This window comes from Pelecanus crispus, chromosome 11 (genome assembly GCF_030463565.1).
Source record: "Pelecanus crispus isolate bPelCri1 chromosome 11, bPelCri1.pri, whole genome shotgun sequence".
NCBI lineage: Eukaryota > Metazoa > Chordata > Aves > Pelecaniformes > Pelecanidae > Pelecanus > Pelecanus crispus.
Window position 1 is genome coordinate 11301661 of NC_134653.1, and position 13378 is coordinate 11315038.

Here is a 13378-nt window from a genome sequence, read left to right on the forward strand (position 1 = left end):
CTCTTTTCATTCACTTTTATCACTGGGGTGTTTTTGTTGACTCTACTACAGATCTTTTCTGGTCACTGGACAGCCACTATATAGATTTCTTTTGTTTTTAGGCATGCGTGTTGAGCGATCCATGCAACAGTGAAGAACCTGCCATTGTACATTCCATGTATTACTGTTGTACCAGTTGCTCTTGATTCCGTTAGCAGGACGCTGGTAGTTCCCCTCACCCTACAGTTTCATTCAGTGAGAACATTTGAAAAGACAAACATGGTAGAGAGCCCAGAGCTACATGATACTGCATTGTGTGGCCCCACAACAATCTTTAATAATAGCCAATCCTGCTTTGGCAATGGTGGGCTTGCTTGGAGGAGGTTCTGCCTTCTTTTCTGCTGGGCTGCCTGCAATGTTCAAAACGACACCATTAAAACCAGGAGCTCCTACTTCTGGCTTAAAGAATGCAAGCCTTTCCTGCCCACCACTGCTCCCCCTCCTGCCCTGCTCTTCAGGGGAGGGAGTCAAGAGGGGCTAAAGTGTCCAGACATCTCAACGGGGAGGGTAAACTTCTTGCATCTTGTTCAATCCAGGTGTCCCTGTTCACAGCCACAGGGTCAGAAAACAGGTCCTTGCACAGAAAGTCATCTTACTGTGTTTAAATCCCAGCAACTAAGGAGCTGAAGAACAAAAATATTGCTGGTTTATTATCAACTTGGATGTTGTAATTAGGAGAACAAGATAAAAGTAGGTTTTAATTTTTCAGAGTGAAAAGAATCTTTTTTTATCTCTAACATTGCATTTAAAATCAGTTAACTTTCAGAGCTCACGCTGTGACTGTGTTGTTTGAAAGTTGCAGCTAAAAGCTTCCAAGGGATTGTGTAATCTGCTTAGTTTCTGAGAAACTAGTGTTTGTAGTTCTGTCCAATAAGTGATTTGGGTTGAGGTGATAGAAAAGCATATTTATGCTGGTTAGATGTAAGAAATCTGGGGCAGCTGTGGAAGTTTGCGGTCTTTTCTCTAGTTTCCATCTTCCCTGCAGTAAAACAGGCAAACTTTGCTTTAGATACGCTAGCATATATCTTAAGAGGGCTTTTTTCCAGTTATTTTTGCAGAACCAGATGGGAAAATGATTGGCAAAAATAAATCTAGTTGCTAACAAAAGCAGGTTGTGGCAATGTGTATTCAAATATACTTTGCATATTTAAAACATACAAAGCAATTTTAAAGTTGCCATAGATGACTTGGATTCAGTTTTAAGGGGTAATTGGGCACCTGAATTCTAAGTAGTGTGTCAACAATTGCTGACTATCTTGTTTCAGGGTGATCTAGCTAGATTAACCTAGCTTTTGGCAGAGGCTGGCCCATAATGAATAATGCTCTTTTATCCAGTTGTCTTTGGAGTTTCTCCTATTGTTCTTGTTTTACTTAACATTTAAGAACTCACTGGTAGGAGATTGTGTTGCTTTGTCTAAGGGTTTTAACTTGGTGCGAAGGAATTCAGCCATCTCTTTGTCTTCTTCTTTCTCTCTGGTGAAAGAAAGGAAAATGTATCTGTTACAGAAATAACAATGTTTTATCTGTAAATGGGACAGTAAAAGCTAGAGTAGCTAGGATCAAATCACTAGTAAACAATGAACTTTTTAAAAAACACTTAATTTTGCTGCTTATTAAAGAGCAAAATATTTGCCTAAATGAAACCAGTGTTGGATTCATTATATTCCCTAGTCAGCAGATTTAAACAATAATGTATCACCTATTTTAAGTTGGCCTCACAAGTGCTTCACAATGCTTCCTCTACAAACTAAAGCAGAGGATACATATTGCTGTGATTGTACTGCTTATTTTTAAAGGCCTGCTTAGACAAAAGACTGGATCTCATGGTCTTCTGCTGTTAGTGTTTACTAAAACCAACTATATTTCTCTTTGCCTGAAGATGACAGTGTTAAGCCCAAAATAAAAAGATTGTGTTGCTAACCTTGATTGTATCTATTAATGATACTTCTGTGTTAGTGTAGTTGCTATTTTGTTATTTAAACATTAACAATGAGTGCACTGATGGAATATCTCAGTTTAGAGGAAAAGCAGATTTTATTATCAAGAGTTTTAAAGAAAAGCCTCAGGTTTTACCACAAATGTGAATTGACACTGATGTATTCACATCTGCATAGTGCATAGCAGTACATTTTCAGTAGCCTACAACTGGGCTTCTGTATTGTCTGGCTGCTGCTGAGGTTTTTGTGATTTGCACATGAAACTAGTGGTTGAGAGCTCTGGATTATGTTACTAGCTCAGGCTTCTTGTCAGCTGCTGACTTTGACCAGCTCTTTGATCAGCTGCAGGACTCTGGCAAGCCTTCTTCTGTCCTTTGCTTGCTTAGAATTTAAATGTGTTGGAAGAGATACTGTCATTTAGGATAAATGGATTTATGAGCCTTGAATCTTTACTGTTGAAAGAGTCAGGGGAGTAATAGCAAAACTCTGACTATTTGTAGAGTGTTGGGATCTCAGTGAAACAGCTAGAAATGAACTTTTGAAGACGACCACAGGTTTCTCAGCAACTTTGGGCTAAAATACTGAGATGAAACCATTCTGAACTCACTTATGCTTTAGGTTAGGTAGACCTGTGTTAGTGATTGCATTCTCTCTCTCTTTTTTTTTCTTGTTATGGCAGGGTGAGAATAGTAATAATAAAACCTGACCACATTAATAATTTGTTAAAAAAAAAAAAAACCAACAGATTTTAATGTCTACAAATATGCCCCTTGTAGTATTCCATTTCATGTCTGCTTCTCATGCCAAGAGGATGCTCTGGTAGCAGCAAAAATCCTTCTTTTCTTAATGGTAAATGCCCAGGCACTTTCTGAATCATTAATGAGACAGAGCCACAGAAGTGCAGTAATCTAGTTTAAATGTTTTTCCTATGGAACTGGGGTAGGAGGCTTTTAACTTGGTAAGTTGTTTTAAAGGACCAATTTTCTCCCATCAGTGTTGATTGTAAATCTTGTCACTCACTCCAGTGTAGTATTAGACTTGTGAAATCTCATTAATAAGTTCAGTTGCTTTTTGTTCTTACCGTAATCTCTCCACCTCTGCATCATCTACAAGAAAATCTCTTTTTTGTACCAGTCTATGGATCTTCTGAATCAGTTCATCCTCTCTTTGTTTCTCCATCTTCGTTTTTTCTTTTTCTGGTCAAAAACAGAGAAAAAAGACTATTACTTTGGGTCCTAGGGAGTGGGGCAGGGGGTGGGAGTTGCAGCTGTCTAAGAATGAATTGCTGATTGAAGTCAATGGTTCTTCAGACCTGAGTCACCAAAACCCCAGCAAGTTCTGGTTACTGCCTCTTCTCTCTCTTCTACTTGCTGCTGTTGTGTCTGATCAGCTTAATGGTCTGGAGACTCTGTGGGGCTTGCCAAGCTTACTTTTAATATTAAATTACTCTGCAAGACACTGCTTTGAATTGTTTAAAGAGCCTTGGTAAGAAAACAGTCCAGGATGCTTCATTAAAGGCCATGCTACAAAATCCCTTTGACCTCAGGGGAAATGAGACCACACCAAAGGGAACCATTTCTCTGTATTTCATGACAGCTTTGGCTGTTGACTGCACCACTTTTTTCTACTCTGGGAAGGCAGGTGAGCTGCAAATCCACACAAATAGCATCAGTTGTGAAATTTGGAAAAATAAATGAAAGTGTTTTTGCTGTGCTTCAAAAATCTGAGTAATTAATGTATGTCCTTGTTAATTGGCCAGTCTGTAATGACTAGGTTGTCTATGAACAATGTTTTTTGTGACATGAAAGATGTGCCTGTCACAAACTAAAACTCATTAGGGGATTACAGAGCTGTAGTTTAAGGCTATTAAACAAACGTAGTTAAGACAGAAATCTTCAAACCTAGCAAGTGGAGCAGAGATGAGAAAGCCAGAGGCAAATCCCAGCCCACGTATTTCCTCAAGAAGCTGAAAATTTTGATTAACTGAGAAGACACTTTGCATTAAATCAAGAATTTTGGTTTTGAGCAGTAGAACTGCATTTAGAGAACCACAAAATTAAGTATAGTAAGAGTTGTGGGAAGAAGGGCAAGCTGCCTACAGTCTGATGCACCCAAGCTATGTTATGTCTGCTGATTGAACTGGTAAGATATTTTAAACAGCTAAATAAATCAGAAATTTGAAAATAATTGTTTAATACAGCTTAATTTTGGATCATGGGCTTCAGGATGCTTACTGCTGGGAATTTCTGCAATAAATCCATTTCTTAGCGAGATAAAAGCACCTTGAATATATTTTTAGGACAATGAAATTCTGTAAGTCTCAATCTCAAAGTCACACTCCTTGGAGAATTTTAAATTATGGTCTGCCAGTAGCAGAGGAAATAATTTGTAATGGAACATAAGGCTGCCTTGTCTGGGGTGTATTTTCTGTGTTTTATCTTTTAGAAATAATAAAGGAAGGTGGTTATTGACTGCTATGAAGATTTCAAGACCCCTACATTGTTACCAATGGAGAATTCCTGTGATTAATGCAGCGGAGATGCTGAATTTGCAGCAGAGAAAAAGGAGAAAGCTTAGAAATCACTGCTTTTTCTTGCTTTGCCTCTTAGGTCTATGGAGCAAGGGATCTCCTCACTACTGAAGGTAGAAGCTACTTTCTACTTCCTTTCAATCTGTTCTCTTCCCAGATTGAGATGTGCTCTCCCTGATATCCTTCAGGAAACTGCCTGCCAAATATAAGCATCCTGAATTGTGGCAAAGTACTGTGTGCTGTGTATTGATGCCATGTCTACTGAAATTGGCTAAACCGTATCAGCTGCTGTCTACTGAAACCAAAGCACAGGTGTCTCTATATAAATCTGTACACTAATAGGAAAATTATGATAGAGATGTTATGAATGAACCCATTTCCAGAAAGTGTTTTCCTAGGTTAGGCACATGCTGTGTCAGCACCTAGTCCTGTGTGAATGCCAGCAGCTGCTTTGTCTTCATTAAGACAAAGTATTCTTCTTGTGAGTCTGCCAAAAGGTGGTGCTGCTGGAACTGCGCATACTTAAGTTTGCTGAGATTTGCAAAGTGCTAAGGAGAAACTGCTGTCTGTGGATCTCTGCTTAAGACTTTGTGACAGGAAAATAGTTTCTAAAAGGTTTTTAAAAAAAAAAAAAAAAAAGCCCAGAAACAAAATGAAAACTGATCAACCCTAACTGTCAGTTAAAAGTAAGGGTAAGAACGCTGCAGACTAGAACTGGCAAGGCAGGGGGAATCATTCATAGATATTTTCTAGGATTCAAAATCCTTTCCAATATCATTTAAACCAGTAACACACCAACAGTGTTATTAGAAATTAAAAATGTGGCCTATAAGTAACTAAGAAGTATAAAGAAAGAAAAGGTAAGAAAGACTATAATCCACTTTTGGGTGCAAAGAAATGTGGAGAAGTTCTTATACAACTAGGAACATGTGGCCTCAGAGTAGACCCCTGTTTCCTATTTCACGAGTGACCTTCTCTCTTCTTTCTGGGAAGGAAGTTGTCCTTTAAAATTGCACAATAAAACGTGGGGGAAAAAATGAGGATAACCAAAGCAGAGTCAAAACTTGTCCTTAACAGTTAGGCAGCAGCAAATTGTTTCTGAAGGGTGCCAGAGGCCATACAGTAATATCTAGGGTAAGTGGCCCACTGCAGTTGCTGAGTGTTTTGCAGGATCTGTCTATACCTTTCTCTTGAACAGGTTAGGGCTGTTGTGGATGATCTAAAACAGCAAAGCTGTAGTGAAGCAAAATTTTTTTATTGATTTCAGCTGGAGTTTGGAGTTAAGGACTGCAAAACTGCCCACAAATCTGCCCCTCCTTACAGCAGTGAATTTGCAGAGAATTAAGGCAAAACACAAAGCAGACTTTTGCCCCTTGCTTTCTGTAGAAACCTGGTTTACTCTGTTCTAGAAGGTAGATTTAACTACAGGTGTGACAATGAATTGGTGTATCTAGGAAAAAAAACAATCACATTCACAGTGATGGTTATAAATCCCTTTCCTTTCTCCCTTTAATCTCAGGTATCTCAGCACTCTGTCTTTTTTTTCTACCTGACAATCTCTGTGCCACTTGGTTCCCTTGAGATTGCCAAGGGAGTGCAAGAACTAAGAAATGTGCACCTTGTTTGAGTGATATTTGCAGGGTTGCTGCCAAGGGAGCAGTGAAATACAGCATGAAAATAAATTTAGAGACCAGGAGATTAAAGATAGGAAGGAAAATGGGAAGAAAAAAATGACTAGAGGAAAGAGAGATGAAACTCAACCTTGGGGGTAGATTTCTGATTGCTAGGGGCAGAGGTGTGTTCCTGACACCATCCCCACCTGTGCATCACCCAAGCCTTATCCTAATATTGGGTTGGAGATAGCCATTACCTGGGATTGCTACCAAACTCTGCAGCTCTTTCTTAAGGTTCATAATGTCTTTGCACAGCTGGATGTCATCCATCCTGCAGAAACAGAAAAAGCATGGTCAGAGACATGCAAATCCATCCTATGTTGATGGGATCAGACAGATCTCATCTGAATATACGATACTGTCCCTTGCCTGGGACCTGTGCGTCAGCTTGAAATGCAGAGGTTTAACCTTGGGATACCAATACTGTTCACCAAATTTAACAGATAGCAAAGGTATTTAATACTAAATGCCTGTTGAGTCCTTGATTACTTCTCTTACTGGGATCTAATTTGTCTGTAGGTCATATCTGTCACTGCAGATTATTTCAGATGCCTTTTGCTTTCTTGAATGTCACCGAACATTCTGGAACAGGCAACTGTATATTTAACAGTCAGGAAAAAGACAGGTGTGCCATATTGCACATAGTGCAGCAACAGTTTTCACTAGGGAAAAGAGCAAGGGTGAGAATAACAGGGAGCCTGGGAAGGGGCAGCAGAAGCTGATACATTATTGGCACAGCTAAGACAAGGTTTATATTCTACTACCAACTTTTTTGTGACCTGACTAATAACTTAGCCCTGATAGCAAAGATCTGGAAACTGTCATAATTGGGCATATAACTATTCTGAGGTCTTGCACCTCAGGTGAATGTCTTCCATGGTTGATGTGAGTGCTTCAAATCCCTGACGTGTGCAGAAAGTCTATTAATGTTAAGACACAGAAGATGGCTAAAAAAACCCTAACTGTAACATTAGCAGAAACTGCACCTTGAAACTGATACCTATCCTGAGAGCTGCTATACTGAATTATTCCCCTGGAAGCTAGCAAACTTCAACATTAGCTTCCCGGCAAATGTTTTGTTTTAGTGTCTCAGCCATATTGGCAACCAAGGTTCAGGTGTTGGTTCTGAGGGCTGCATCATGGGCTTCCATTTTGAAATCACACCCTGAAGAATAGAGAAAACAGCCTTTGTGATTAATTGTACTTTCTTCAACTCAGATGTCACCAACACTATCCTTGCCCACAGATCTCCGGAGTCCTTGTTTCATAACCCTGTGCCTGAAGGGTGGATTGCCTGTTGCCTAAGCACCTGAAGGTAGCTGAAGTGCTATCAGAACATGGCTTGTCACAGTGGTATTTCAAGAGAAGAAACCTGAGAGGTTAGAGTGTGTATGTGAGAGTGAGCGCAAAAAGGATAATGCAGTCAAATTATTGAATTAAGCCAGGAGTGGAAAAAGTAGGTGTTTCTGGCACAAATAAGATTTTAATTGCAACCCAAGAGCTTTTATTCTCCATGCTGCCTCTGCATGGAACTCAGGTCTCTGCAGGGAGCTGTCCTTCAGCTGCTTTGCTCATGTTATTAAAACATGTTGATCCTTCTATTATTTGCTGCTTTGGTTAACTCCATCTTGTCTCTTCTGCTACTTTCATTGTGCTATGATAGCTATTACTGCTGCCTTTTTACTTCTTTCTTCCCAAAATATGACAGTGAAATACCTCTAATAATAATCTGTACTGCTGACCTCTTTTCCTTGTTTATGTGCCACTGTCACCTCTGCTGGGGATCTGCTTTCCCACCATACATCTGTCTTGTAAGACTTATTTTTATTGGGAAGATCAGCATGCTAGCCTCAGAGCTAGTCCATAGTTCACTGCTGTATGTGTTTAGGACACTTGGAGGCAGACATGTTTATACAGATAATTATTCTTACTTGGGGTCCCCATATTATTCACGCTGATCACAAGCAAAGCCTGTTTTACTCTTGAGATCTGCCATGCTAAATGGTACTGAAATTACTTCTATCAATTAACAATCTTAAACACTATCCTCTCAGGACAATCAATATTCAAAATGTGCTGGGATGTGAGCAAGCCTCACAGCTCCTTATCCATTCAATGTTCATGCAGTCTGGGTGTCATAGTAATATAATGAGAGTTAATATATTTGAGGAAAATGACCATGGTTAACAAAGACGACAGTTTCTTGGCCAGAAACATTTACTATTGAACTGCTGTATTCATATGATAGCAAAGTGGCCAGATCCTCAAATAGAGAACAGTGAGTTTCTACAAAAGAGATCTCCATGACACAGAGAGAGGAGATTTTTTTTTTTTTTTTTTTTTTTTTTAATATCCCAATTGGGTAGATTTGGCTTCATTCTGGGAAGACTGGAAATATACTAATTAAAATACTTCACTCTATCAGTTTGGCTCCCTGCCTTCCTCAAGGAACTCCCAAAAGCTAATGTCACTGCTCTTCTCTCAGGATTTTCAGGAATTTAAAATATCATTGGCAGTATGTTCCAAGTGAGCAAGATCATCGATGCTCAGTAATCCCTACAGCCCCGATGCTCAATTTGTGGCAAAGGTACTGGCCTCATATTGCAATTGTAGTTGCACTTCCTCCCATTATTTTGGCTCTTTTTTAATCTGACTGCAGAGCATATAGCTAGCACTCTCCATATATATTCTTAGCATCTCTTCTTCCTAAGACCTAAACTTTATTCCTGCCATGTAACTCACAGGAGAGAAGTAAATACATGGCCAAGCACTTAAGGGCTGTAACAGCTCTGTGACAATCTGAATTCCAAAAGTTGGAAGTCAGATGATCTCTCTGGAGTCCCAGTTCTGTAGGCTAGTGCATTTTGATGATGGACAAAGACCAAAACCACCATCTGTGCCAATCCCCTTAAGACATGGAACATCTTTCCTCTCATCTGTGTCAAACAGCCTTTGTTTCATCCACTCTATGGTACTGATTAGGAGACAAAAAAAAAAAAGGTTAAATGCCTAAAGGAGGGCTGTGGGACATACTCATAAAAACCGTGTGAAAGCTTCATCCATCTGACTTAACGAAAGCAGGAGGTATAGTTGCTTGTAACTATAAAGCACATCTACTAGCAAATAATACTGAATGTAGGGCTGCAATTGCAGTCCTGGGCAAGAGTCACCTTGTTGCTCTCCAAGAAAAGGGAAGAGGAGGAACTCCTGTGAAGGAAAGCTCTCGGAAGGCCAGTCAATCTGTACTGCTACTATGAACCTTCCTCTCTTTTCCCCCTTATGCTCTGGTTCTTGGATGTGAGCAGTTACAGGAGGCCCAGGAGAAGTTAATGCTGCTTCTGAAAAAAAAAAAATCAAATCCCAGTGGGTTTCTCATTTGAAAGCTAGATAGTCAGCAGGGTTTGACTGAGAGCATATTTGTATTACCATCAGACCTCTTTTTAGAAAGTAAAAAGAGCTTCTGGGAATCTTAAAGAGAGCAGGAATCTGCAGAATAGAGAAAACAAAACTTTTTTGGGTACCCTAACCTTCTACAGAGAAGCTGGAGAAACATGCTGAGCCTAGTTTTGCAGTATTTTCTCTCCTATGTTAAAAATCAACTCTATTAGAGTACAGGATGGGCAAAAGGAGGTTACACAGACTACTGTCCAGCTTATTTAAGAGCACTGTTATGCTCCCTGTGCACCTGGTGCTTTTCTTGAAGGAGAGCAGCACAGTCAGGTTGTTGGTTTATGCAGAATGCAATGGCTTTTTCCTTATAGACACACCATGGCATAGGGTACTGAAATGACACCCTCCAGGCCTGTTTAAGTTATATGCAAAGCTGCTCAAGACATTTGTATAAAACTTGCAATATACAAAGAACCTTTGCTGAACTCTGTTCTCTGGAATAGATAGTACATTCTTTCCAGTCCCTGTGAAATCGTTTTTGATGTTGTAGACAAAACATTAGAAAAGCAAACAGCAGTTATAATATGTCAGTTTTTCCTCCAGAGCTGAGCTTTAAATGTCTGCCCAGGAATCTTAAACACATGAGTTACGAGTATGATAAAACATTTGTCTTATTAAGAGCCCAGATTCATTCCTGGAGTAATTGCAATAGTATTGAACTAGGGATGAATTCTCAGTGTTCTTTTCATGTATTCCTGACACACTGTCTGCAATTCTGCTTTTCTGTTTCTTGATGGGTTATTGCAAGACACCCTCTGTATGCTTGGAGATATCGCTAAGCATGTATTATTCTTTTCTCTCTTGGAATTGCAAGCTATATCATCAAAATCTAAAAGCAGACTCTCTGTTTGCCCAAAAAAAGATAAAATAGCTCATAATGAATAAACAGCATGAGCAAAAGATTTTCTGAACATGTCACAAAATGACAGGAAAATAAGTGGGTCGGAAGAGTCTGCAGTAATCTGGCACAGTGACTCAGCCCCTATACATGTTTCTATGGTCCAGTTACCAGGAGAAGAATGCTCTGAGCGCTGTCATTCCCATAACATCCACAAGTGAGGTGACAGCATGAGTCACCTCTGCCATGCACCATCTGGACCGAGGGGGAGCAAGGCAAGGAAACAGAGAGGAGACCTCCCATTCAGCTGTGCACTGGCAGGTCTCGGAGGCTGTGGAAGATAATGGCAGACAGGACTTAAAGAAGAAACATTCTGTGCTGGACACAGAAGAAGTGTTTTGTTTCAATAGAAATTATTGCATAACAGCTAATTTTTTCTGTCATCTTTTCAGCTGAGGAAGAAAACCAGGTTCCCTAGTGTAAGACCTAGGTGCCATCTAGAGCCGTGGATGGGAAAAAAGCAAAAATGATAGTAAAAGGCAGTAAGAAAATCACTAAATGTTCACCTTAATGGTCAGCCAAAGAAAAAGAGATGGTCAACAAGTTTGTCAAATGCTTAAGATTCAAGAGTAAGAACTATTAATAACAGCTACATCAGCATCAAATATTGTTTTCATTGATTTCAGGACAACCAGAGCAGCTCAGTGTGTCTAGAGAGCTGCTGCCTTTGCTGAATGTCTTTCAAAGCTAGAAATAGATCTGTGCTCCCTCTAGCATGTCTATAAGAGGAGGTCTGAGATTCTTTTGTTTTCTGTTATTGCATTAAAGTGCTTGAAGTTAAAAAATGAATGTAGAGTGGTTTTGTTGGTTTCCTTCCCTCTCTTCCAAGAGGGCTTGCAGGCACTTAGGTTATTTTTAGTTCTGTTTTAATATATTCTTGTCCCAGAAGTAAAATGCTTGTAATTGTTAAGAGTTTCTGAAGATTTTGATAGTGCCAGTCTAGGAGATGGCCTAAGAATCAGATGTCACAAGTTGACATAATTACATGTATCTGGAGAAGGTCTCAATATAGGGATAAGAAGATCAGCTTGTTGGTGGTGTCACCAATTAACATGCTGAACACCAGCCAAGAGCAGCCAGCAGTGATGGAGAAATTTGGGTGATTGAAGTAAAGAGTTGTGCAGAAGAAATAAAAGAGAATTGCTACAGCCAGAGATGGTAATGTGTTGTCAGGCTGCAGATTTGTTAAAATAAGGACTGAAGCTGTGGGGAATCTGGAATGGTGAAAGTATTCTGGGAATAGAAGAAATCAAGGAGTTTATGTACGCCCCTCTTCTACATTTGATTCCATTTTGTCGCTGTCAACTCATCTTAGTTTCTTAAAGCTTCTAATTATAAATCTGTGAAATCCCAGGCAATATTTAATGAATATAGCACACGTTGTCTGAGTCATTATGGTGTGTGTTTATCACCTTGTTATTTAGCTCAGCACCTGGTGCTGCTCAGGCTGGAAGACACAGAGCTGGCAATTAAGATAACAGATTGCTGACCAGCCTGCTTGGCAGGTCAGGTTACAAATCAAAATTCCTATGATTAACTTTAACTATTAAAATAAGTGTGTCTATCTTTTCTTGTTAAAAGTGCTCTCTCATGGAGGAACAGTGGATAGAAGCACTGCACTGCAACTTGCAAAGTAATGTTGTAATTCAGCTGTCGTTTCAGACAATTGAAGATGGCAGGACTTGAAAATCTCAGTCCCTGGAGGTCATATTTAAGGCATATTTCACAGAAATTCAGAACAGTGTCTAAAGAAGCTGTCTGTATTTCGCTCTCACTGACATTGTTAAATTCTCTTGAGCTTGGCCATCTCCTCTGCCAGTTACGATGTTTTACTGTCAACTTCAGTAGTAACAAGAGGAGCGTTCCTGGAAATGCCCCACTGTGGAGGGGAATATTTCTCTACATGGCAAAAATTGACTAAGTTAATTTGTCTAAAAACATATAATAGAGAAGTGAGATTTAAATTCAGAAGTATCTAACCCCATTGCAGTAGTATACAGAAGACTGCAGGTAAAAGCGTAGGGCCAACTTATGAGCATGGTTCATTTAAACTGGTCTAGTAGTTTTATTTTTTGTTATTATGCAGCAGAAGTAGGAAACTCTAGGTTTGGCTACGTATTGTCTCTAGCAGAACTGATGGTAAATTTCCTTCTTAATTTGCCTCCATATTTGACCTTTTCTTATTTTTAAAACCAGAAGAGCAACTATTTGGTATCAAAGCTGAAAAGAATATAAAGGCATCTGGTATAAAATTAAACACTGACAGTCAGTCCATTTCAGGACTTTTCAATTCACTGTTGAATCATCACTGATCTATACTCTCCTATTTATAGCAGAAGGCAAGTGAGAGCAGACCGCTGAAATACCACAGGTCAAGAGTTACATATTACAGAGCATCCTTGCCTATGGGAAGATCAACTGTGCAGAAGGGTGGGCCACAGTAACTGTGAGTACTATATATGCATGATGTGTTATGAATACATTATCTTGGATACATGGTCACATGGGAGACAATTTATTCTACCATCCACTCATGCAAACCAGACCACAGGTAGCCAAGAAGTGGGAAATCAAAACCAGTTTGGGATTAAAGGTTACATTTGGGAATACAGTGCTAAATTACTGATCTAAAAATGACTGTCAAAAAATTAAAGATACCTAGAACTGCTTCCTCTTCTATTAACAGCAATTTGTGACACCCACAACACACATTCAATGTAGAAAATGCTATTTAAAGGAAATTTTCTATTAAATAATTATTTTCCTAGCTGTCCAACAGAGATAATAATGAAAATTCCTCCTTTTACATTTTTTTTTCTAAGACACAAACATCTCGATTAACAGGTACTAA

The 13378-nt window shown here is 39.3% G+C and overlaps 1 protein-coding gene across 1 annotated transcript in view; it reads right to left on the reverse strand.

Moving 5' to 3' along the window:
- Positions 1–276: 276 nt before the first annotated feature.
- BMERB1 (bMERB domain containing 1) overlaps positions 277–13378 on the reverse strand; it is a 50582-nt gene continuing 37480 nt past the window's right edge. Inside the window, exons 3-6 of the mRNA XM_075719379.1 lie at positions 6377–6450; positions 3058–3172; positions 1430–1512; positions 277–389 (exon numbers count right to left, since the gene is read on the reverse strand). Coding sequence (XP_075575494.1) covers positions 277–389; positions 1430–1512; positions 3058–3172; positions 6377–6450 — 385 coding nt within the window. The remainder of the gene's footprint in view (positions 390–1429; positions 1513–3057; positions 3173–6376; positions 6451–13378) is intronic.